Source organism: Sander lucioperca, chromosome 1 (assembly GCF_008315115.2).
Source record: "Sander lucioperca isolate FBNREF2018 chromosome 1, SLUC_FBN_1.2, whole genome shotgun sequence".
NCBI classification, from domain to species: Eukaryota; Metazoa; Chordata; class Actinopteri; order Perciformes; family Percidae; genus Sander; species Sander lucioperca.
Genome location: NC_050173.1, coordinates 7964224 through 7991683, shown reverse-complemented (window position 1 = coordinate 7991683; position 27460 = coordinate 7964224). Strand labels below are relative to the sequence as shown.

General features: G+C 38.1%; 2 protein-coding genes across 3 annotated transcripts; one reads left to right on the top strand and one right to left on the bottom strand.

Annotated features, from left to right (window-relative positions):
* Positions 1 to 11924: 11924 nt before the first annotated feature.
* mtfp1 (mitochondrial fission process 1) lies at positions 11925 to 19437 on the bottom strand. Of its 2 annotated transcripts, XR_004101263.2 has the most exons (5): positions 19221 to 19437; positions 16308 to 16435; positions 15535 to 15767; positions 13255 to 14100; positions 11925 to 13181 (listed from the first exon to the last, which is right to left on the bottom strand). XR_004101263.2 is itself a non-coding variant. In XM_031278003.2 (4 exons), exons 1-4 carry the CDS (start codon positions 19288 to 19290, stop codon positions 14034 to 14036), a joined length of 498 nt encoding a protein of 165 aa, XP_031133863.1. In that variant the 5' UTR covers positions 19291 to 19437; the 3' UTR covers positions 11925 to 14033. The 2 variants fall into 2 exon arrangements, 1 of the variants encoding a protein (XP_031133863.1); XM_031278003.2 differs by having other exon boundaries at positions 11925 to 14100.
* Positions 19438 to 20751: 1314 nt separating this feature from the next.
* Positions 20752 to 27215, top strand: lman2la (lectin, mannose-binding 2-like a). The gene is made up of 9 exons (XM_031277705.2): positions 20752 to 20973; positions 21357 to 21475; positions 22516 to 22633; positions 22710 to 22792; positions 22934 to 22966; positions 23331 to 23492; positions 24190 to 24304; positions 24847 to 24972; positions 25178 to 27215. Exons 1-9 carry the CDS (start codon positions 20784 to 20786, stop codon positions 25318 to 25320), a joined length of 1089 nt encoding a protein of 362 aa, XP_031133565.1. The 5' UTR covers positions 20752 to 20783; the 3' UTR covers positions 25321 to 27215.
* The last annotated feature ends 245 nt before the right edge of the window (positions 27216 to 27460 follow it).

The window sequence follows — 27460 nt, the reverse complement described above, 5'->3', positions numbered from 1 at the left end:
AACGTTGCTAAACCCCCCCAAAATTCTTAGAAATAATACTGGAGACTTGACCATAGTGTCCTAGATATGGAGCTTATTATATCCTAACTATGCAGTGATGTGTGATGCATTGTTATATTTATGTAGTCGTATTGTTGGAGGTTTTGTTTACACTATCTATAAAAGCTTCAATTGTTCTTTCTGTTCTGGAGGATTGCAGGTGGTGCCCTTTAGCTGAAGAACAAAAGATTATTAATACAGCCGCCGTTTCCTGAGGTACACAGAAGAGGCCATCCAGGAGTCAGTGCATCAAATATTAGTGTTGTTATCAATAATTTATTTTATAATAAATATATGCTACAGCTGCTTGGATTTTCTTTATGTTTGGACTACAAATGTAACTGGATTTCCTGGTTTCTGGTTTTAGCTTTATGTCCTTACATTTGTTAACTTTATTCTCTTTTGACCGATAAGGGAATGTTTTTCTAAACTCTGCAGACTGTTTTTATCTCAAATAGAACTGTAGTCATGAATAAATAGGAAAATTAATAGTCAATAGCTACAGACCTCTGCACATGGATCCCCCTAAAGGCCTATAAAAGATTCAATAGTTTATTCAGTCAATATGCTTTTTATCCCTCAATTACATTTTCTCTCACAGAAAAACATTACATTTCCCTCTGTGAAAATTAACCTTTATCCTATTATCAGGCTATCTTCCCAGGGATTTATTTATTTATCAGTGTGACTGCAGGAAGACTCATCTGAAACTATGTTTAAGACTAAATTAGTTCCAAACAGTGACAGGAGAGGTTTACCTTCCCTGCCAGGTTTTCTATTGAGCATTGGCATTTGAGTGAAGGACTATTAGAACCATTGTAGTCAGCTAAATCCTTGATGCATGCTGCAACATACTTATTTGTATGTTGCAGCATTGGGAGTTTCACATTTTCTTAGAGACACATTTGAACATCAACCCGCCACAATGGGATGTTTATAAATGGATGCATAGTGGCAGTAGTTTGATGTCTGTTTTATAATTTATATAGGCTGTCCCAGGCTGTACATGTAAAAGATGTTACCTCTGACAGAGCTATTTATAGACAACTGTATATTCTTTTTGCTGCCATACATCTTTAGAAAACAGCACTGACCTACCTTTATAGAGCTTTACGTATTTTAGGGTAACAGCTTGCTGCTGGTACATATTGCCACAGAGAGGGAGCCTTTAGTCCAGTGATTCCTCTTACTTCTGAAAAGCAGGATGGAAAAGATATGAATCAGATGGATGAGCGAGGGCTTAGCCTGGCGGTTATTGATCCCTTTGCTCCAGGAATGATCAAGAACTCATTTGGAGACACTCTTTTGTTCAATACATCCTTAAAGGCTTTCAAAAGACTCTGGCACACAGTTTGGCATCACTTGGGGTGGAGCTAATAGGATGAAATGCTATCAGTTTGTATAAATCTATTTCAATATGCCACATGTTTCTTCTCATTAGGCCCCCACTGACTTGATCTGTGTATGAGGAGAAAAGGTGCTTTACTGTAGATATGAGATAATGTGTTTGTCTAGACAATGTGTTAAGTCTTGTACGGGGTGGAGTGGATGAGCATTAGTGTGTGTGTTCAATGTGTGGCTCTGTTAAAGTACGTGTGGGTCTTTCATTTAGTATCCTGTCATATAAGCTGAAAAGGTGCAGTATATGAACATATACTCACAGACGTCACAAAATGCAGACGTGTATTCACAAGTCTTTTTGCAAAACATAAAATAGGTTATTTACTATTTTAATAACAAAAAACCAAATCAAAACTAAATCTTTTAACAAAGTGAAACATTCACTGTTCTCAGTGAATGTTTCACTTTGTTAAAAGATTTAGTTTTGTCTTTGTGTCCTTTAAAACGCATTTGTCAGTTATTTAATAATATTAATCAGAGTTGAAACTGCTAAGTAACAAAAAACTGAACTGTCTAAAGATTTTATAATCTTTGGAGTTTATTAACACACCTAAAAACATTATTACAAATTTTAAAAACAACAGCAACAAACTATAAAAAGCTAAAGTTATCATCCGTAGGTAAGCTACTATTTATAATGTGATAAATCAGTAGCCATAAGTTTACTAAGTGGAGTTTTACACAACTAATTCTCATGTAGACATTTATAAAATATTTACACCCAGTAACTGTGAGTCGTAACAGTTACGTAGCTAACTGACAAAGGTGCTAATATAGGCTATCATCCGTTTAGAGTCAAGACACATCAGACCTGACACTTAATTGAATAACAGTGTAATACTAATTAAACTAGAAAAATGTTGAATTATATTTCACAATAACAACGCTTACCTCAAATTACAAAAGGTTACGCCAATAATTAAGTTAAGTTAGGCTAACTGACCAAATAGCGTCGGTTGGGTTAGCATAATTAGATAATTCATGCTTTTATACAAACTCTGACACATCTAGTTCTCCAAGTATGCATATATAAATTAAACAAAGTAACAAACCAATCCAGTTCTCTCAGGGCATGGTTTGACCAAATTGGATTGACAGCACAACACACATGTCATAATTTTGATTTAAATGTTGCTAAATCCTGATTGGTGTATAAACGTAAGTGACATCACCTTTTCTAACAGAGCTCCGGCCACTTGTTGTGAAGAGAACATAAAATATAAAAATCTTGAATGTAAAAGTACGAAAACTGTTTCAAATTTGGCAGAAAACTGTTTGTTTTTGTAGGGTCCCATCGCTCGTAGTAAGATGCTGGTTGAGAAAACAGGTTTTCATGGCCTTTAATACATAACAAATAGCTCGTGGCGACAAACACGGCTTCTACATGTTTTTCTACATGTTTTGCATACAGCTAACTGTTGGAGTGCTCATTATTAATTTAGGACAAGCATATTGCAAGGGATTATGCTTGCATGGACAGCGAAGGGTTTTTATCGTTCATACCCAGAGAGGGATGTGTTTCTTTTTAGAACAAGCAGTGGCCTCGCAGTATCTTCATTAGTGATTGATGGATCACCGTGTGCTAAGTTAACGCACACCTAACAGCAAATTCTCTCCATAAAATCAGATGAGAGTTTCTCCTCTCTCTGCGGCTCCAATACCTCTCTGGCATTTCCTGGAGCGCGGAGAGTCTGGCTGAGAAGAATAGATGGGGTGCATTATAATGAACATGGGCTGACACTGCCTCATCCATCATTCACACCCAGGAAAATTATAGCAGTGCCAGCGAGAGAGAGAGAGAGAAGGAGGGAGATACTTTAAATCACAGAACATCTGTAGGTCTCTTCTGAGACTGTCATATGCTCATTGTTGTGGTTTTCTAACTGTCCAGTCCACTTCTGATTTTGCTCTCCAAAGGAGATGTCTAATTGTTTGTCTGCCTGTCAGTTTATTGTATATCTACTGTAAATCTCCAACTGCATGTTAGCTAGAATATGCTTCTGTGTTTTTGCCCTTATTTGTTTGTTTTGTGTCTATCTAATTTCTTTTCCTGTTACTGGGTCAGCCACAGCTACCGATTATTTTCATCATCAAATAGTCTGTTGAGTATTTTCACGATTAATATGGTAAATGTAATGGTAGGAGATATTTTTTTTTAAAAATGGCCTTCACACGCTCCAAGAGCCCAATGTGACATCTTCCTTTATCTGATCAACAGTCCAAAACCCAAATATGTTCAATTTACAACAATATAAAACAGAACAAAGCCTCAAATCCTGACATTTAAGAAGTTAGAACCAGTGTATGTCCAGCCATGCTATTATGGGTCTTTGGGTGGCAATGACAGTCAGTTACTCCAACACTTTGGTTGAGACTGAAATATCTATTGCATGGATTGCTTTGAAATTTTGTACAGATATTCATTTTCCCCAGAGAATGAATCATACCGACATTGATGATCCCCTGACGTTTCCTTTAGCATCACCTGCAGGTTGATGGTTTTTTTATTTATTGAAATATCTCAACAATTACTTGATGGATTGGCTCACAATCATGGCCCCCAAAGGATAAATGCTCCTGACTTTGGTGATCACCCTCTAGTGCCATAATGAGGTAAGCAATTTTGTAATTTATTTAAATACCTTGACATCTTGGACAATGACATATTCTGATATATTTCTTTTTCCTTTCCTGCCCTGTGATGATAGATGTTCTCTCCCTCTGTACTTTGCTGCTAATGACTGTAGTGTACTGTCTGTCTGTTGGCAAAGGATGCCCTCCATTGACCACGATCCTCTCCCCCGTGTGAACCCACTACACCCAGTACTGTATAATTCATCCTGATACTGGTTCTGCTCTTGTGCGATTTTATGCACATTTCTCAACGTGCCAAAGATTTGTCTCTGGGCAAGACACAATTAAATTACACTGATCACTTTTGTGCTTTTTGTGCTTTTTAATTAGTCTGGTTATATCAAAGGACACACTGGAGGTGACAGTGTGTATGTGTACATGTGTGTGTCTCTGCGTCCGCCAGTGTGTGCATGGTCATCTGTGATCTCGAATGCTTCACTCAAGCACTGTGAAGACTGTTGTAATGTTGTTTCCGCAGCATATTGATTTCACGATGAGCAGACGTCTTTGTAAGATTACTCGAGAGAAGGGAAATTAGATGTTATCTCATAACAACACAGATGAGGAATCATATGGTACGTTATCTGATTTTGAAATGATGTCAAGCTGTCAAACTCACTGATACACAGATGATGTGTGTGCTGCAAGCCCCCTCTTACGTTAAAGGACGAGGATGATTACAGCAGGAATACTGTAACTAGTAAATCAAGTGCAAGATGGGAAAAAAATATATAGATTTTAATTTAAATTGCAAATTGCAAGGGTATGAGATAGCCTGAAGGTTAGAGCAAGGCCTTTAATCCCCTGTTGCCCCAGTAAACCTCCTCTGTGGCCACTATAGAAACCTGGTTGTATTGCACATTTCAACCTGCAAGTAAAAGAATATAGCCTAAGCCGCATGCTGCGCTTTCATGTAGAAATATTACCACAGATAGTGTGCTTTAAGTGACCAGCCAGCATTTCCACTTGGCTGCACCCTCTGATGCCACCTGAACAGAATTCAGTAGGAGCCTTCAAGCTCCTCATACATAATGTATTGCTGAAGGTCTGCTCAGTTTTCATGTTCTCCTAATTCATTTCACAGAGAGAGAGTAGAGGAGAGAGAGTGCTCTGCCAGCATACCGAGCATATCGCCTGTATCATGCAGTACAATGTCAAATCAGGAATCAACACTGACGGCTTCTTTGTTGAATCAAAAGCTGTCATGTTGTTCTTTTATTGGCTCTAATCTTTATTGAGCCAATACATATTGATCCACATAAATTAGAATTATTCCTTGTGTCATTCTTTCAATATAAAGGTCCTGATTTACAGATGTATGCTGTATTTTGAGGTTGCCAAAATGATCTTAAAGACCACTGGTTGTTGTCCATAATACCAGGTATGTATAGTAGTTATTTCTGTCTTTTGTGCCAATTATTATGTAGTTTGAACTGCATTATTAGCTTAAATATTGTATTTATTGTCTTTTGACTTGTTTCAATTGATTGTACGATGCTTGCCTTTATTTTCTAAAGAAACTATTTCAAAAAAATTCACTACAATACCAGTAGTGTGTTTTTTTACATCCCTCCAGAGTAAAGAACTTGATCATATCAACCTAATAGCATAATCCAGCAGAATTCTCCATGCTCTTTGTCTTCACGTTTCAGAGACAGAAACTGGTATTTATTAGTTTAATGCTCAGTGACACAGCACTGGCCTTGCCCTTCATTTTTTATGTGGCCTTGCCTCATTTCTTTTGTGGCGTGATTTGATGTGCTGTGATTGTCTTTTGTTTCTCTTTTGCTCACAGCATAAAATCATTCATGAAAATCAATCCAAACATAGCCCACTCTTCTGTTTCTCAAAACGTAGCCTTCTGCTGACCTCAATAAATCGACCAGTGAGCGTTAAACATTTCAGTTAGTGCCCTTAAAGTGGCCTTTCCACAAACATAGTCCTTTACTAAAGGGGGGCACTGAGAGCTGTGTGTATGTGTGTGTGTGTGTGTGTGTGTGTGTGTGTGTGTGTGTGTGTGTGTGTGTGTGTGTGTGTGTGTGTGTGTGTGTGTATGTTTGAGAGAGAGAGAGAGAGAGAGAGAGAGAGGAGGAGGAGGAGGAGGAGGAGCACTATAGTAACCACCCTTGTAGCTAATAAAATTATGGCCCATTGCCTATTACTAATGATTGTGTCTGATCATTTTAGTTTATGTTATTTTAAGGGATCCTGTTCAGTCTGCCCTTGTGTGTGTCAAATGACAAATGAAAGCAATAATCTTTAGTAATGTTAGCAGCATGCCTCTAGAGATGTCAATGTTGGCCTGTCGGTCAGTCCACCACTTTGGTCCAGACTGAAATATTCTGTAAAATATCTCAACATCCACAGGATGGATTGGGTTGGCACCAACTTTTGTACAGACTTCCCAGTGGATAAATCCTACAAACTTTGGTGATCCCTTCACTTTTTTTTTCAGCACCCCCATGTGGTTTTGAGTGAGATATCTCGACAATTATTGGATGGATTGCCATGAAATTTGGTACACATTTATGTTCCCCTCAGGATGATTTTAATTACTTTTTTCTTCCTTCATCTCATGGTAGATGATGGCAGGCTTAATACTGACATGGCACACTGATTAACAACAACATTTTAAAATGACACTTTATATTAAAAAAGGTTGCTGACCCCTGGTCTAAAGGCACTGCCTACAGTATTCATTTACAACAGCTACTGCAATACCTTCTATTCAGTCCTCTCCAGTATCCTCTGCTCTCAGTCAGCAGCTATTATCTTATCTCAACTTGTAATCTACACATAGCACAAAAGCGGTAAAAAAAGAGCTCTGTTTTCTCTATTGAATCACCTTTTAGCACCTGTTCCTTTAGAGGGGCAGATGCCTTTGAAGGGGCAGGTGCTTGAGAGAAACAATGGAGTCTAAAGACTCAGAGCCAAGTACGTTGCCCCCCCCCCCGTTATATTTTGTTTTTTAATATAAGATGTTGAGCAACATAGATAACTTTATATGTACTCTATCATTTTGAACATGCAGGGTTAAATAAAACATATTATCTCAGATTAAAACATTCATTTTCTTAAAGGTTGGAACCCCAAACAATGCAACTCAAATGAGAGTCCCAGTTAAAAGCCAGCCTCCTCCATTCTGTACTGGACCTTACAGTTAAAGCAAGAAGATGACGATCGACATTGTGAAAATAAATTGAGGCATCACATGACTTTCTCTGCGTTCAAGACATATTTAATGGAACAGAAAAATGCATAATAAGCTCAGACAACCAAGGACAATCATTTCAACATAACCTTGTAGCAACGCCAAATATGCATATAGACATCAAAATACATACTTTTTCAGCAGCTTCTCTTGACATAATGTATTATGCAGACTTTTCTTTCTTTTTATTGGACTCTTCATGTTCAGTTTATTTTCAATTACAGGCAAAATCCAGTTTTGTGTTACCATATGGAAAGAAAATGTAAATACATTTTATTATATTGTGGCGAATACATTACTATTTTTTAATTTTTCTCAAATTACATTATGCTCCATAATGTAATTACTCACCTTTTGCAAAGTATGACTTGGTCCAAACTACAATGTAACCCTACAAACTGTATTTAAAATAAAGCAAGAATGACACATATTTATGTTTGCTTGTCCTGAGAGAAGGCTTGTTTTTCTGCATCTGGCTGTTTGGATATCATTGTGGGGGTGGAGGCAATTGAAAGGCTGTGAATTCCTGGGAAAAAAGCGGTAAGACGAGTGAGAAGGAGAGAGGGAGTTCTTTTGGCCACTTGTGGCCTTCACAACCCAGGCACAAATCATAGAGGGACATGGCAATCTGAGTGACAGATGAACAATACTCACATTTTCCAGCCCCCTGCGAACAGGCCCATCCATCACAGGAGGGGAGATTAATTCAATTCATCAGCTTTTTGTCTCCTTGGGCCCCCTAATGCCACCTGATATTGCTCAAGGGGGGCTTATAAATGTTTGTGGATTTGATCTGAGCCTGCTTGCTTGACACTGAATTAAAACATTATTCTTTACTCTGTACTCACAATAAACTGGTTTTGCCAACAGCCTGCCTGCCAATCCTGCCATAATTCTGATGAAGATGAATTCTTCTGAAGAGGAAAATGTTTGCCAAAGGCAGCAAAACATCAATAGGAGTTTGCAAAGTGAGAAGCGCTTTGGCTGGTGGTTACAGAACAAAATACAGGTCCTGTAAATGTTTCCTAGAAAAAACTTTTAATGAAAAAGATGACTCATCACTGTGAGGATTCAACTTTAATTTAAATATTATCCAGGCACAGAAGAGCAGTTTTAGGTCTATTAACATAACACTGTAAAAAGGCTATTCACACAATGAGCAATCTATATAATGTATATATATTCTCTATCTATTCTGTTGGCCAACAAAAGAACATGTTTCTAAATATCTACACAAACATAACATACATTAATTATGTAATGATTAGACAGACATCCAATGATTCTCTTCAATTCAAGTTATTCTCTTAGATTAGACATACATAAATACATAGAGGACCTAAAGCCTATTTAAGGTTGGAGTCATGAAATTGATGCTGGTAATCCCTGATCAGTATGCCAACAAAGGGAGCCAAAGTTAAGAGATCAATGGGCTGGTGTCATATATTAAATATGAAAATTATATACATAATATAAATTCTCTGTATAGTGAAACACAAAGCTTACAAGTTTTTTTTTTATTGTACAATAGTTATACAATCAAGGCACAATGTGTTTGTACATTTGTCAAAAAAGTGTTGACAACTTTGAGGTAGAGACAATATATACAACAAAACATAACAAAGAAAACTAAAGATAGTGGGGGTCTTTCTAGTCAAGTAGGGAATGTAAGCTTAACAAATAAGAGTCTCTTGGCATTTTCCTTAGTCATGCATTGAAGAGATAGCAAACAGCTTAAGCTCATTTTTCCAACCGTTGATGTGGGGTTTGACCTTTAAATACTTACAAATATGAATAAAATGTTTACAATGTTCAACCAAGTTATTTATCAAGAACTCTACTTTTTTTTTCCTTTAAAAATGTTCCAGCTTTAATTGACATTTCATTTAATGGGTGCAGCAATATACCTTTACATTGAAGCCAGCATTGAAAAGTCAGCCAAAAATTATTAATCGGGTGACACTGAAAGAAAACATGTTCAACCGTCTCAATATCGCTCACAGAAAACAAGTTATTTTCCCAATAAAATTTTACATGAAGTGATTCGATGGATACATATTTATTTTAAATGTCACTTCTTTGGCATTTGGTGGGAGAGGATAAGTATCGTTTCCTAATCTTTCGTGCCTCTTCACCACTATAGTCTCGGAGAATATATTCTCTTTTCAGTTGAACAGGATAATATTTTGTACATAATACATTTCTAACAAACTTGTTATTGAACTGTTATTCAAGCTGACACCTTCAACACAAAAGGCCTCATCTCTAACATAACATTTGAATGCACTAAAAGTTGTTGAGTCATTGTTTTGAAGGGAATTGGAATGGCTTTTATCACTTTAGTGTATTCTCTAAACGAACAATGAAGACTAAATTTGCCACAGAACTCTGTATAGTTAAAAAAAATTCACCAGATCCATCCATTAATTGAGACAGTCCAAATTCCTTTTTCCATCCAAATGCCTAAAAACAATGACTTCCTATTGGATAAAATGTACCTGTTGTTCCATAGGAGTGTATTCTGAGGAGTAAAATTGTTTATAAATCAAATTCCAATAGATAAGAACTTGCTGGGTAAAATCTGATAACTTCCCTGGCAGTTTACAAAACTTACATACAAGTGTGCATAGCTGCATTCCTTTCAGGAGGATATGGTGGAGCATGGCACAAACACAATTTAGTGATGACCTCTAGTGGCCATTACAATAACTGAATACAGGATTATTCAAATGAAGGGAAAGGATTTATTTGAAGAAGCAGTTACAGAAAGTCAAACTTAAGACAATTGTTAATTTTTAAAACCTGAACAATTCAGTTTTATTTTGAAGGGTTACAGGCCTTCAGATCAGCTTTGTTTGTGAATATTATGAACCTCTGCCATCGTCAAGATGTTAAAACACTGAAACCTGGCTGTGAAGCTATAGAGAGAACCTTCCTTGGGTTAAACATGAATACATGCAAAAAGTGCATTTCTGAAGAGTATACATAAAGATGCAGGCTGTTTTGGTTGAAAGTACCCTAAAAATTTACTTTTGACATTCATCATTCTTAGCTTTGGCTGAAGAACCAAAAGCATCTGATCAGTAAATGTAATTAACTGGCACTCCTATTGGCACTCAAAACAAATTTACTTCACATTCTGCTTGCCTTTTTACCCACTTCCTGATGCACTTCCTTGCCAGAGATCATTGGCAGGAAAGAGAACAAGCTGTAGAAAGAAAAAAAGAAAATGTACAGTCCCCTTTTCATGCAGACAGCCTTACATACACTCCATGAGTGAAGCTTTCAAAATGATGACAATAATTTCTACACAACATTCTTTATTTTAAGCATTATCCTCCTTCTGAGGCGTATAGTGAATTCTGCCTCCTCTCCAGACACACATGTAATAGGTCATGCTCAGAGATCCCACTATAGACACCAGCAGTACAGACACTACTAGGCTGATTTTCCATACTGCTGATTCTCCTCCATCTGAATCTAAAAAGGAATTAAAAAAATAAAAATAAAAATAAAAAAACAAGAACTCAGTGAATGTTGTCTGGAATGGACAGTTTTAACAAAAGAGACTAATGCACCGTTACCAGCCCACCTTGTTCCTTTCTAGCATATGCCTCCATAGCATATGGCTCTGGAGTAGTCAGCAAGTTCTGGTCCTCCGGTGTTACCAGTTCAACAACGTCTGGGTTCTGGGGCCATATCCTTTCCTCTACTGCTATAGATTGTCCATCAGTGTCTTCATACTGTGGAATCTCATCAGGGATCATCCACCGGCCTTGAATGTATCGCGGAATGTCTGTAAATGTTAAAACGTCAGGAGTGTGGTAATGGAACAGGTGCTGTATTTTCAGCAGGTGCCTTCAGAAATAAAATGTAACCAAATTAACACCAACAGAAGATAAACATTACAATTTTCTTCTTACCTTGCTGAGCAGTTGATAAGGCCAAGAGAGCCAGGAACACAAGATTTAGAACAAACATGACGGTGCTATGCCAGTGTGTCATTCCTTAGCTCTTTATGTGGGCTTTTCATCTATGGAATTGGCTTCAGCTGTGGCCCACGACTCAATCAAGTTAAATTACTGCAACTGGGCTCTCAAATCACCTGGTCTGATGTGAGTTTGGGTGCTTCCATTTCATTGGTTAAACCCATCCCTTGAATTACACCTCTTTCATCTGACAGTAGGTTACTCAGGAAGTGGAACCTGTGCCTGCACAAAGAGCAAGTTGTGCTGCCCCTTGAAATCACACTATAGAAAGCTGTTCTTATAGGAAGGCCTTAAAGCAGACTGCGTTTAGATAATGCTTCAATATTTTTCACTAAACTGAGCTGTCAATCTCTAAACCCCAACGCTGCAAAGTGGCTCTTCCTTACTTGGTGTCAATATTTATTTTGTAGATGATGCAGGGATACAAGAAAAAAAACCAATGGACTTTACAAGGACTCGGCACGTAACTGTATTCTTTAAAGAAACAGGCCAATGGTATTTGAAACTGTGATTTGTGGTGTTTACAAGATCACACAGAGGACAATGGCTGAATTTTGGGTGTCTATGGCTTTCATATTTGATCAAATCTTCTCCACATTGTGAACCATAGCACAAAGTTTGAGGTTTGATCTTTTTTTTTCAGCCAAGGCTGAAAATGTCTCATAAAACCCACTTCCGAACACACCGCCACATAAGAAAACATCGAAGACAGTTCCTTTTTATTTGGATCATGTAACAATAAAAATACAAAGAAGTTCTGTGTACAATCTGAAATGGTAAAACTGAATATGAATAGATTTTCACAAGGGGTGCACCAATATGCTTATTAAAGCCCAGTTCCAGGCCATGTTACAATGCACTTAATCACTGGCATACTGGGACACTTAAAGAAAGTATGGCCTTACTTACACTTGTACTTTCCCTGCTATGACAAGTCAAATTGCCTGACATTAAAAAGATCCATACCCAGCATCCAAAATTAGCACCATCATCTACTAACCAAATGCTGGTAAAATATGCAAGTGGCTGGTAGATTTGCTTCACTCAGTCAAAAAACAATGGTAATCTATTGAGTGGCTGGTCAAATTTGAACATTCATTAACCATTTGGCTGATGGACGAAAAAGTACATTTTGGATCCATACCCTTACGCAAGGTAAAAGTAAGCTTTGTGCTTAATAAGTGAATGAAAACATCCCACACTGCACACACTGGAGCCTTGAGCACATGTTTTTCAATCTTTTAAAATGCCAACAAAAAACATTGTTCACTTTGACCTGATCTGGTTTTATCAAATAATATTGAACAGGCTGTATCAGCAAGTAAAAACATAATTGGTGCACCCCAAGTTTTAACAATCTTGTCTTTCAGCATAACTCTCCATGACAAAGTGAACCACAAAGAATATGGATTGACACATTAAACAAAAGTTATTGCTAGAAAGGTACACTGTATATACAGTATATGCTATACAGTATGTTCCTCTGTCTAATTTCAAGCTAGCTTGTATCAGATTTCCCTTCTTATTTCACAACAGCGGGAGAACAATCCCTATCATTTGCGAAGCTAACATATGTACACGTTCCCGAGTTTCCCTTGCATAGTTCAGCATGAGATACAGTATATCAATCAATTAATCTGTATTGTATGAGGTACAACCCCAGTGAAATGTAATCCCATCAGAATAACGACGTGATTATATAAGTACAATATATGACTTGGCTCCTCAAAGAAATGCATAAGAAATTATACAGATGTACAGTATCTGTAAAAGAACCCGTTTCTGCATAGGTATGACACTGACCTCCACAAGTATTTGAGAAGTTCAACACTAAATTTAATGTACATGTACTAGATAGGAATCTCCTGACGGAAATCCTGTTTAAACTGTACACCCAAAACTAAAAGCTTGTTTGGAGGAGTATAATATTTCAAAACAGTTTTAAATTAGTTACAGATGTCTGAAACTGGTATGTCTAACATTTTCAGAAGAAGTTAAAGTATTGTATCTCAAAAATACAGTTTAGATATTGGTGAGAAATAATTCAAATACTTGTGAAGTTCTATTTGATGGTACTACAAGTATTCTTAGTTTAAAAGAACCTTATACCATTTAGAATAACATAGATTGTAACCGTGGTGTAAAAAATGCCCCCAGTGCAAACCTTAACTCCCATGACCAACAGTAAAGTAATATTAAACAATGAAAAAGTCCATCAGAGGACTATTCAAAGTAGCAGTAACCTTTGTTTTCAGAAAAAAAACAAAAACCAGTCAAAGACTAACTTTAAGTGAGGAATGAATAAGAGGGACATTATGGCAAACTGGCTTTTTTGGCTTGTAATAATTGTACCACTGTGGCTAATAAACACAGCAAGTGCAGATTTGTATTTAATCTCCTTGACATTTGGACATGAGGTAAGCTCAAGAAGCAGGATTTCACTGAATATTTATACATATTTCATACCGTTACATTTCTGGTTTAAAAAATGTTGGTGTCACTATCCAGATTGCCCTAAGAGGATGGAATTAAGGATCCCCAAGGGATATTTCATGAAGCAGGAACAACTTCACTTACTTATAGAAAGGTTATAATTCTGAAATATTTTTTTTGTTTATATATTTGAATAACTGTGGAGTCTGCCCCATGAAATTCTTCTTCACACTAGTGCTTCACAGTGGTGGATAACCAGCACAGGTTGACATAGACTGGACTGGTCTCTACCCAGGAGGGGGCCATTTGTTCTGCACGATGCGTCCTTATTTGTGCTTCTCTTCCTCATTGTAGACCTTCCGAAGGCTCGAGTCAAGCAGGAAATCCACTGACCTACATGGCACAGAAAGTGGAAACATTGTGCACACATAAATACAGCATTTCTGAATCCATTTCATAAAGAACAAGAGCAACTTTAGCAATACATTTTTTTATTTCATGTGTAACTACTATGTTGTTGTTTGTGGCACTATAACTTAGTCATGTGGATCTCAATGCCATTGGTGGTAAGATCAGCATCCTGAGTAAGTATAATGAACTTAATTTTTGTTTGTGTTTCATCAAAACTTTTGAGGGTGTTTCCAAGCTCTTAAAATAAAACTTAAGTTTTTGCATTATTTTAAATATGCTAGCAACACATACTGTGATGTAAAATACCTCTAAATAAAGGAATGTCGCGGATTAAAGCTGAAGTGCGGAACTTTGGTCTCCCCCTCTGGCAGTGTGAGTAATTACACAAACACTGTTGACGTGATTAAGAAAAGCAGTGGGTTTCATAACCAAGGGGGTAAGCTAGCATCCGCAAAGCGTACCTCCTATGGAGACATTTTGATGCCAACATGCCATCACCTGCCGTTAGCATTCCATTGACTGCCATTCATTTTGGTGTCACTTTGACAGTGAATACATCTGAAGCATTTAAAGACTATATTTGTCCATTGTTTATTTCTAAAGAAACACGACAATGTATAAAAGGCTCCATTACCTTGTATCTCACGTTATGGCTCCGTAGCAGACTTACTGTCGCATAGTAGAGGAGTTACAGTATAGTCAGGAGAAGCTCGCATGCAGTTTCGACTTACATCAGCTGTTTAAGTTTAATTACTAATGTTAACTAGCATAATTAGCCTGTGCCTATGTTATCTCCTTACATATACCTACGCTCTCCGTCTCTGCAAGATTGAAAGATTGAGATTTCTCTTGGCACAGCTACCAGAAGACTTACAACTTTCAGACAGGTTGCTCACGTCACATCTACGTCATCAAGCTCAGTTTGAGGCTGTGCAGTAACACTCAGCCATCACTGGTCTCCGTGGAAGTCTACGGCATCGATTTGTCCATTCATTTTACTGTCTATGATAATAACGCGGGTCGCTGCGTTCTCTCCCCCCTTTCTGCTTGTCAAGGTACTGGGTAATACAGATCATCACCCCATTTCATTAAAACAAAAACAATGTATTCAGTTCACTACCTCTAGTCTGTGGCACTCAACCCCATTTGTTCCTACTTAAGATATAAAAACTTTATATAAAAAACCTTTCCTAAAACAGCTGAGCACTGTAGTTTTTAGTAAACATCTCTCAACCAAAAGCAAATAGTGGGGACTATTTGCAGTGGCGGATTAAAACACATTTGGTGCTCTAGTGAGTATTTCCAGCAGCAGGAAGATGTGAGCAGACTAACCCTTGAAATGAAATATTTCATCTCACAATGAGCAATTTACATAATCCACAATGCATACACAAAGTAACAAGTACATGTGTGTACCTGTCTATAGGAGAAATAATGAAGGGGATTGTAGAGAGGCCTATAGCTGTAGTGGTCCACTTGCGGACGGGCAGGGGCCACTTGGTGGTTCTGCCCAGCAGGTGTAGTGACGCAGCACATACACGGTTAATGGTGAAGCCCGGTATGATCACAGAGGCGAGGGCCTGCCACACAAACGTGTCCACCACTGCCACCGCTACTCGTGTTGTCTTCCCTGGCTTGTCCCCGTGGGCCTTGAAGGACAGAATCAGGATCGGCAAATGAGTGTAGTCACAGCTATGGCAATGAAGTTTTCAAACACAGTTGATACACAAAATTCAATTTATTGATCATTTGAATTTCTAGTTTTTCTGTTCTAGCTTCTTTATTTAGGGAACCAGTTTATATCTGATCATCTAATCTAAGACAGTGGTATCCAACCAGTTTGGCTTGAGACCCCTGAAAACAAAACAATGTCTACTTGCAACCAAAGAGGGTTTTATCTAACTTAATTTGAAAAATGTCTAGAATCCTGGAGCAGTAAACGTATCAAGTAAGTCATGGTATAAATTATATATAATTTAGATATTTGTAATTGTAATATCTTTGCATCTCAAGACCCCTTAGATTAATCTTGTAGTCCCTTGTAGGACCCTGCTCCGGTTGGGATTCAGTGATCTAAGATGATGTTGACGTCATATTTATTTATACTCCTTTCTAATGACATAATTTTATTGAATTTTGACCAATATGATTATGAATGAAGATAACATATACAAATGGATATATCTTACCAGAGCTGCTTTCTTCCCTTTGTCCACAGCATCAGCAGTAACGTACATAGTGGCCACAGCATAGCTGCCCCATACCAAACTCACTGGTACCAGAGCACGAAAAGCCTCCCCGACTTCATTGGCATAGCCTGTAGGCATGAACAGATGCAGATAAGTTATAAACCTTTTAGTCTACTCTAAATGCATCATAACCTTAATTAACATTAGTCCTATACATTTGTTAAAAGATAACTGAAGTTTAGTGCCATTCTGAGCAACAGGGCAGTGCACTAAATACTCAAAAGCTCAGTTTCATGATGTAAAATTGTAGTGTCTCCAAATTCCAGCACATATATGCTGAAACAAAGAAGAGGCTCATAAACCTTAACTTTATCTTTGACATTGTGTCAGTGAAAGAGGGTAACATTTGGAACATTATGTAATACCATTCCACAGGGTTAAATGACTCAAACGCCCTTGATACCTTATTAAGATGTCACTTGTGCCATACGGCACAGTACATGCATACCAATGGTAAAATGAACTCCAGTCACATGAGAAGTATTATCTTTGGTTCAATGACGACAGAACTATACCAGCGTGGTGAAGTCAAATATGTCTCTATCTCTGGTACTGCTGGTAAAACTGAGACAAGCACTGTGCAAACTGACTACACTTTACTGAGCTGAAGAAAGCACTTACTTTACAAGCAACAATCTCACAGCCAATGACACACTGCTTGGTGACAATTTATTTTCTCCCCAATAATGGTCATCGGCTACATAAATGAAGAACAATCAGTTGGATTCTTAGTCTTTATTCTCCATTTAGGCTAAAGCAAGCTAATCAAGATCGGATCCAGATTACAGATTTCTGTTTAAATCTAAATATTCCACATAACTAGTGGTTTATCAAAATACACACATTTTTTTTTATTTTAGGCATCAACTAAGATAATTACAACTAAGATAATCATTGGATTAGGCATCATTAGGTGCTTAAAAGTTATCACTATAATTTTAGTCCCAACAGTCCACCACAATCCCTGTCCTGATGTTACCTTAAAAGAGAAAGAGAGCACTGGTATCTGCATCTGTATCTGAGTTGAGGTGTTGGTATTGGGATAGAAAAAGCTGGATCGGTGCATTCCTACAACTTACAAGATGTATTTGCAATGCATGTATAGCCAATTTTATATGTTCACAGTGATTAAAATACTGCCTGAAAAAAGCTCCATGCAGAATTCACAGGGTGCTTATGGTCTCCGCTTGTCACAAAATTGTGATGGTTGTCATGGTTTTCGTGAGTACCTGTACCCCGTATCTCAACACATTACACTAATAACTCAACAGCTTTTTCTTGTTTGCTTCATGAATTTTATTGAAATGTAGCCTTACAAGAGTGAATCATGCTTCCTCAGCTTCAAGAAGAGAAATTACAGCTTTGGTTTTTATTCAGATAGTCTCTAAGCAGTAGCCAAAGGGCACATCAAACCCTTTACACTGCTAATGGTTTAGCACTGAGCAATACTTGCCCTAATGCTGTAGCAGTGAACATGACAGCAAAGTAACTACTGAATCTGGAGCTCCAGAAGCACCTGTGAGCATAACGTGATACGAGCTGTACTGGTATAATAGAACATGATAACAAGGAGAGTTCAGATAAGATTATCTTGGTTAATAATAAAATGTGCCATGCCATGGCACAATAAGCTGGAGTCCAATTCTGACCTGTGAGCAAAAGCTAAAAGGGCTTTTAGGCCCATCAGGGTTGTGGGCAAACTCATACATTATGTCAGGATGTTGTAAATGTCTGTGCCTGTGAATATGTGATCTAGCCCAAACAAGAAGATAGTGAGCTCCTCAGGACAGACAGCTGATGACTGCAATGAAGGTGGTTTTCTGGATAAATTACTGCTTGTTCAGTTGGAAATTTCAGGTTGAATCCAGTCTTTGTTGCATAACCACTATCTCAGTTTTTCCACAGCAATAGAGAATAATCTTTTCCAGACATACTGGGGAATCCAACGCTGGGAAGAAATTCATTGTTGGCTAAATGTGTACAGAGACCATGTAATATGCTTAGTATGAATATTTATAAATGACAAAAGAAATGCTACATGAAATATGACACAGCATGGCTCATATTTAGACCAAAACTCACATTAGAAAACAATTTCAAATTTCTGTTTACATCCATGTTAATAGAGATATTTAACTGCACAGGCAGGATTAAAGATGTGAGTGAATAGATTATGATTTTATGAAGGGGATTAACAGATTCTCATGCAATTATATGACCACTGCTGGTCCATGTAAACTGTGGAGGAGCAGGAGATTAATGGCATGTTCCCCAGGAGAACTGCCTACATAGTGGGAACTGCTGCAGTATGAATGCCCTTTACGTAACGTTACATGCCCTTCTCAACTAACAGCTCATTGGGTGATAGTGTGTCCTATGTTAGTAACGGCCGTAGGGTTTCAATTAGAGAAGCGCATCAAGGAAAACAGGAAGTTGTACCTGCCACATATCAGCTGCAGTCTGGTCATGCTTACGTTTCTTTGTGGTTGTCTCAACTTGCTAAACAACTAACGTTGACGTTACCTTTATTGGGACAGACCTGAGCTACAGACACAACTCTAACGCTTTAGCTAACAGAAAACGTATAATACGTTATAGAAACAAAGCACGAACAACGATATTGTTGTCTAGTCTTGGACGTCGTCCTTTGCGTCCTGTGGTAACAAAATGACCTTACTATAAATAGAATTTTAACAGAGTGCTATGCTAACTTTTAGCTAGCTAGCATGCAGCTCCAGGGTCATGACGGCGGATCCAGTGTAACGTTAACTAAACTCTCTGTACTGTTCCATATCTTACCGTCTGTTCAAGGAAAATAGTGGACTGAGCCGCTACAAATACGTCAATACATACCTAGGAAGCGGACCCATGTATCGCGATAAATGTCGACCGTTTTGCTTGTTTTCTCTTCAATTGGATCCATGACTTCCTTCCTTTACTCCATCCCCCTAGTGCTGTAACGTTACCACATAAACTCGGTGAGAGCAGTGAGAAAGCCAACACACGGCAGAGACAGTGAAGTGGGCGTGAATGATCTCTACTCACAACAGCATCCAACTGGCTGCCAGAAAAGTCCCAAACTGAACTGCTGCTCAACACACAGGGAGGCAGCAAAACTACTACTTTACTGCCAGTAAACATGCCCTTTCTTTTCCATTTTAATATTCACTGACAGTGGTGTAAATTAACTACATTTACTTTAGTAATTTAGGTACCTTTTACTTGAGCATTTCAATTTTATATACTACATAGGCCTACATTTCAGAGGGAAATTTATACCTGCTCACTACATTTATCTGATAGCAGATACTTGTTACTTTATAGATTAAGATTTTAATCAACAATACATATGATCAATTTATGATATAAAATGTGCTCCACTTCAACAGCTGTTAGAATGCTGCTTACAGGTTAAAGCATCAGTAATAGAATATTATAATATGGTATAATAAACTAATATAACTTTCTGAAAGGGACCATTCTGCCCAATAAGTAGGCCTATTTTTTCTTTAATACTTTAAGTAAATTTTAGTATGACAAATTAAGTCTATTACTAAATCCAGTAGACGTAAAACAAAACATTTTCCTATCTTGGAAATCCCTTTTTTCTATATCATTTGTGTCTTTTTAGCTTTGTGTGGATACATTATTCTATTAACAAACTAGTTTTGATATTGCACTTTCATGCTGCATATTCCTTAATAGTTTTAATCAAATTTCCAAAGACAAACTGAAAAACAGAAAAGCTGGGACAGGGTAGTATTCCAGCAGCAGGAGTAGCCTACTGGTTGGTACTTGATGAGTACTTAAAAAATACAATACATGCACAATGCAAAGAGTGTGGAGGGTCAATATGGGTCTATGCACCCACAGTTCAGTTTTGTCCGGGGGCTCTGCAAATATGCGTCCCTGGAACATGGTGTAGTAGTGCAAGCTTATAGCTGACAAAGCCCTCAGCAGATAGACAGCTCACAGAAAAAAGCCTAGATGAAAGAGGTAAAAAAGATGTAGTATAAATAAAGACATGGTGACAATGTCACAGCAATCTTACTGTTACTTTAAAAAAACAAAAAACAAGTGACAAGCCTTTCATTTGATGGGACAGCACTTGAAAGTAGGTGCAGTAATAGACCATGAGCATTTCCCAAAGAAATACCTGGATTACTAATAGGATTAGATTCATTAAAATGTCATATTATAGCTTTTTACAGCTCTACTACAGCTGCACACTTCCAATTTAATAAGTTCATTGATTCATTTTCACTATTGACATTATCTAAAACGATCGTACAGTACATCCAATAAAAAGCATGCATTCTGATTGACAATTAAACGGACCAATGGCGACGAGCCATTCAACACAGTGAAGCAATGGGAAGGAAGCTGACGATTTAGTGGGATGAGTTTTGACCTACGATGGCTGCCGCCAGCAGGAGCCATTATTACAGGGAGCCCAGATCACCATTCAGACGGAAAATAATGCCTTTTAAATCATACTGGACTTTCGCTTTTCTAATTTTTACTGCAAGCAAGTGTTTGGCTGACGACGATCATGAAATGGAAGAATTTTTGAAGCGGGAGTATTCCCTTTCCAAGCCATACCAAGGTAACGCTATCTTACCCCGTTATAACGTTACACCCCGTGAACTGTCACAGTGGTGCTGATGCACAGGGGCAGATGTTTCCAGAATAATGCATTTATTTAGCGATCAAATTAGGCTACATCTGCTGTAGCTTTTTACTTAATATAATGTCTTGATTTTATTTGTCTTACAACGCTTTCATTCTTCAGATGAATCTTGCTGCTCTAACATTCAGCCTTTTAGACTCTTATAATAGGCTACCTTACATTGTGATTCATTAAAGCCCTTTGTGTGCTTGTCTACCTTTTCTTCAGTTGTTTTGTTTAGTAACAAAGCAGAGGCTCAATGAGCTCTATTGTGCCCTGTCATCTGTTTTTCATGCTGATGGTGCTATTTGTGTGCTCAGGTGTGGGATCCTTAGGCTCCTCGCACTGGGAGCTGATGGGGGATGCCATGGTAACCACCGAGCAGGTGCGCCTCACACCTGACATGCAAAGCCGGCAGGGGGCAGTGTGGAGCCGCCTTGTGAGTATACACAAATACTGGTAAACTGTATTACTGTCTCGTGATATTCCTGTGTTGTATAATTGAAAGGGTTTAGCAAATATATTCACAGCCAAGAAACGCAGGATGAGAGGCCCTTAAGTAGAAGTTAAACATGCTTGTACACACTCAGCTGTCAGTTTATTAGGTTCACCAAGCTAAAACTAATGCAGTCTAATAAAACAGCCCTGCATTAAAATCCACCCTCATGAAGGCCACAGCAGTCATCTTGGATTCTACTGAATTTTATTTATTGCATTATTCTGAGTGGTGTTCCTAATATTTAGTCTACCCTCATTGCTATAAATGCTGATAAACTGACAACTCAGTGTATACCATTCAAGTTATCAAAGGGTTGGAAATATCAGCATAATTTGTACAGTAGCCTAGGGGTAATAGTGATTGCACTGACTGTTAATGATTGCAAGTAGGTATTTAACTGTATTCTTTGTGGTTTATGTTTATGTTTCGTTATAAAGTTACAAGTGGTTATATATTTAGCCAGTAAAGTAGAGATTGTTAATTATGGGTTTGGTATGGGAGGATGTTTTAGCAACTGGTTTTTGCTTTCAGACAGTGTGTCATCTTTGCTGTAACCGTGTTGGATCTTATCTCGCACTAACCAAAATAAACACCCTCATCATCTGCTGCCCATGATTGTGACTGGGTGAATACCTAATATCTCTAAAACGCCGACCTGAATACTATCTGACTCAAAGGAAGACTTGAACGTTTATACTTTATTTGGCGACTGAGGGCCAAAGGGCTCCTCTTGCCTTGACATCAACCCAACCAGTCATGTCTCTGACAAAAAAACACTATTAAAAGTGAAACCAGACTTCAGTATTAGACTAATTACATTTTGGTCATAAGGTTTTTAAAGGTGTTGGGTCTTACCAATCACCTTTACTCCCCCAAATCCAAAATTTGAGAATCTCTTATTGCCCTCTTATATATTGCCTAGTTGTTGGAGTAAACACTATGTGTTTCAGTGGCTTTATGTAACTCTTGTGTGTGTTTAGCCTTGCCATCTGACAGATTGGGAGATGCAGGTGCACTTTAAGATTCACGGGCAAGGGAAGAAGAACCTGAATGGTGATGGGCTAGCCATATGGTACACTAAGGAACGTGCACAAAAAGGTAAACGCTGTGGAACCTTACTATTTATCTCATAAAAAAGTATTTTTTATATATTATCAACACTCTTATTTTACAGGTCCTGTATTTGGAAATATGGACAACTTCACTGGTTTGGGTGTGTTTGTGGACACGTATCCTAATGAGGAGAAACACCTAGAGGTATGCTGGAGTAGCACTGCTTAGATCTCAAGTGTTGTGGGAAAGTACAGCAGGGTTGAGGGCGAGCCATGGACAAGTGCTCTTGCAAATTTGTGTAAAATGGCTGTCTTTGTGTTCTTTTGTGCAAACATTTGGAGTCAGGCGCAGAAGAAAAGATATACTCCTCGCACACAGGTAACCACCTTTTGGAACATTTGATGCCTTCATTGGTCCTTAATGCTTCTCTGACTGCAAACATACCCTTGTTTTTGAAACAATACTGTGACATGTTCTTAATCAGATTAATATGAATTCCAAAAGGATAAAGGAATACAAGGAATAAAGCATGCAACTGTGAAACAGTGTCAATGCAGGTTTGTAAATAAGAGTTTTTAAAATGCTAAATAATGAACAGCATAGATTTCCTTTATGCAGTCTCTTATAAAAAAGCCTACATGATCTAATTGTAAAGCATCATTGCTACATCAGTGTATGGTGAGGGTTTCATTAAAATCAAGACAATTTCCTCATCTCTCTCTTTTCCCCCTGTGACCACAAGAGGATTTTCCCCTTCGTTCTGGCCATGGTTGGGAACGGCAGCATCAGCTATGACCACGAGCGGGACGGTCGCCCCACAGAGCTGGGCGGCTGCAACGCCATGGTGCGCAACCTCAAACATGACACCTTCCTCTTCATCCGATATGTCCGCCGCAGGCTCACGGTGAGAGACTCTGTCTTCAATTATCTACAGTAATAACACTGATTAGCACACGCAGACACTTCCTCATGTCCTCATCCGTCCAACCTGTTATTAGCATGCACTAGGTAGACTGAGTTTGACCCACTAATATTTATTTAAAAAGTGTAGGTTGGCTGAGAAAACGCCCTGTTCAAGGTTACATTGAGAAATAGAATAATTTATTCGGACACAAACAGAACAGAATTCCATTATGCTCCATTAAAGCAGGTACAGGCAGGTACCGGGCAATTATTGAGTATAGTCTGGCAGCTACACGGAGGGAAATACATGTTTTGATTTTCAACGTCTTTCCAATGTTTTCAAGCAAGGGCTTTGCAGATAGATACATACCAAAAGTTATTACATTTCTTTGTCAGTCAGGAAAAAAAACAGCTGGCTGTGTCATATAAAATGCAGCATTATGTTATGTAATAATTTCTAGTAAACTATGAGCTAAACTCACTATGGGCTACACTCTTCATTCCCCATTGTCCTCCAAGAAATTGAGTCATTGTCCAAGATTTTAGGGGATTCTATGTTTTACTCACAAAGTCATTCCGATAACTCAGTAAACCTGCTTTTGGAAACAGAACTGAGATGAATTAGATGCCCAGTTATTTACATTCAGTGGCTCTCTAAAAGTCACTGAATTAACTCTAATTAATTAATTGTTCCTCAGGTGATGATAGACATCGACGGGCAACATGAGTGGAGGGACTGCCTGGACATACCCGGGGTGCGGCTTCCCAAAGGCTATTATTTTGGAGCTACAGCCATCACTGGAGACCTCTCAGGTAAACAGCTTTCACTGTCCCAAACAGCTCCCCGAGTAATGGGGATTTAAAATCACTATTTTCCCAGCACTTTTTTCTCTCCTAGTTTCAAAGTCTATTTTATCTGGTAAAAATCATAATTTTTATGCTACTGCTTGGCTGTGTTTGCATCATTGATTTAGGAGGGACAAACATAGCCTTGTAGAAGATACATACATCACTCACAGGTGTATTGATGCATACAGTATACTGTAGCTTGTCATGCTGTGATAGTTGATGCGAAGAGATAAGATTAAAATTCAGTGAACTAATCCTTTGAGTAATCGGACTGTAGACTCAGTGCTAAATACAGAATATAGAATGTAGCATTAGAGAGATTAAGGAGCTAGATTCGGCGAAAAAGGCTTTGCTCTCTGCCTGAACTAAGGCAATGCTTTTATTTTTGCTCTGTTGGGCATTTGTGGCGAAAAGTGTGAGGCCTTTTAACCACATATAATCACTTCTAATCGATGTGTTGTGTGTTTTTCTAAATGTAATCATATTTTCTGATTCTCAACTTATAGATAACCATGATATAATTTCCCTGAAACTCTACCAACTGACGGTGTTGCGGAGTCGAAAGGAAGAGGAAGAGGAGGAAGAAGAGGAGATAACCATACCCAGTGTGGATAACATTGAGCTACTCAGATGTAAGACACACAAACACACACACACACACACACACACACACACACACACACACACACATTATTGGAGAACATCAACGTCACTCTCTTCCTCTCGCCTTCTCTGTCTTTTTGCTTCATGTCACTCTTTCCTCCATCTTTTCTCACCTTCACTGTCATTTTTTTTCACCCTTCCTTCTCTCTTCCTGACTACTGTCCTCTGTTCCAGTGGGTCAGACTGAAGAAGGGATGAGCGGGTTAGCTATTTTCTTCACCGTGTTCTTCTCAATGTTGGGCTGCATCTTCCTCATCGTTATCGGCCTGGTGGTCTACAGCCACTGGAGCGAGAGTCGACGCAAGCGCTTCTACTGAGACAGAACAAAAAAAGATGGAGGTGGTGATTGTGATGACTACTGTGGTTCGTGGACGCAACCGCACTGAGACGGAAGTGAGACACTGCTGTCGGCCAGTAGAGCGCAGCAGGTTGTTTTTATCCTGAGGACAACACTATTTGAACAGAGGACGAAGTAGATGTATCACCTGCTACAAATAGCCATTGTCCAACTTTGCCATCGGTCGTCATGAAGCAGTGGGACTTTATTTTTGTCCTGCCTGACACACACCAACTCGGCCTTACCATCTCCACCTCTGTACTTGTTACACAGCAGCAGACATGCAGTATGACATCTAATGAGCAGCTACATTTTTATTTTCACCGTTTGCTGCATATGACAAACTTAAAATTTCTTTTAACTATTTTTCAGTTTACTGATGTGATTTTATGGCTTTGAGAAACATAAATATATAAGCATCCAATGTGTTCCCACTCTACAGTGTGACTCGAAGCGCTAACCATATAGCACTAAAAACCAATGATGCTATGCTCAATGTAGCTCCTTGCTAACTAAAGATGCATCTCGACTGCTCTTTGCATTAGAAAAAGCGTCTCAGAGTATACTATATAGTATCCTGTATATTCTCATCATGTAGTTGTAGTGTGCATGACATTTGTTGGATATTTTTTATGAATCGTCTAGGCTACCGCTGTTCTTCGTTAACATGATGCTTTAACTTTTACGTAAAGCATATGCATAAAACTGACCTGTCCCATTGATGCATGTGGCAAAGCAATTTCTTTTTAACAATATTATCTCTCACAAAATGTTTATATTTATCACTGTTCCCTTCCCCAGATGTTATGTGAGTATATGAGAAAATTGATTGTTTTTTTGTTGATCAGTTTAGAGCAAACTCTTCTAAATATATTTTAAATAGATATATTTAAATGTCTGAAATGGACTTTGCACTGAAGAGAATTTGAATGACTCATTTATTGTAAATTATTTTACTTTGCACACTGAACACTAAAATTACTTTTTGTTTGTTTCTTTAGTGCTATATGTAAAAACACCACCTCTGTGTTTCTGTCATCCGGTATATGCTTTTGCAGTGAACTGAACATGCTGGTCTGGCCTCAGGTTGCCTCCTTTGGATGGAGGTGTTGGCCGGGCCCTATCGACATCTGTATGTTCTGGAAATGGCCGAAGGTCTCATGTCAACATCATATATTTTGTATGTGGTGCTTTGTTTTCAATTGTGCAATGAGTAAGGACTTCCTTATTTTCCTGTAGCCACTTTGACAACCACCCTACCTTATTTCTGTTCTGTTTGTTTTGTATGACAACCGTGTGCCTCATATATCCATTCAGTGATCCATAAATTACAGTTTGTAACTATTCTTTGTCCTGAACCATTTCTATTGCCTCCTTAAAGAGCAATCAAGACCTACATTGATATTGTTTATGACCTTTGTGAAGTGGGTTATACAGTATGTAGGTCAACAGCATACAGATGTTTCTGTGCGCCAGATAGAAAGTTAAAGAATAAACCGTGCATCGTAGAAACCTCATCATCAAACTCTTTGAGCTTTCAGTGTGTATGGGCAACAACATCCTAATTTTCGGATGACATAACATCCCGTCAATTCAGGCCAACTGTCTGAGGTTTGATGATGCTCCAGATCAATATCTTAGCTTTGTCACACGTCTGGGCAGGGCATGATTTTCACTTAAGTGCTCAAGGTTAATTTCTAAAAATGTTCAGGCTTTACAAATGTTTACAAGAAGATACCAGGATCTTGCAAAAGACTACCTGAGGTTAAATGGAAGAAATCAAATATTTTTGAGTCAAGAAATGGCAAGGGTTGGTCAGTTGAGTGTCAATCTTTGTTTTATTAAAAAAATAAAATACAAATGATGACCCAACGAGTACACAGCAGACTTCTTACTAATACAAAATCATTTTTATCTATCATTCAGTGCTTTATTTTATTTTTTTACTCATTTTGGCTTGTTTAAAGTTATTAGGAAAACAATGTAGAAAGAGTCTGTTGTGTGTTTGTAGATGCCTGCTTCTTTCTCAAACTGGGAGGTTTCTAATTTTGGCCAAAAAAAAAAAAAAGAAAATCCACATAGCTCAACCATGGCACCTCCATCTGTTTGGTATTATCTAT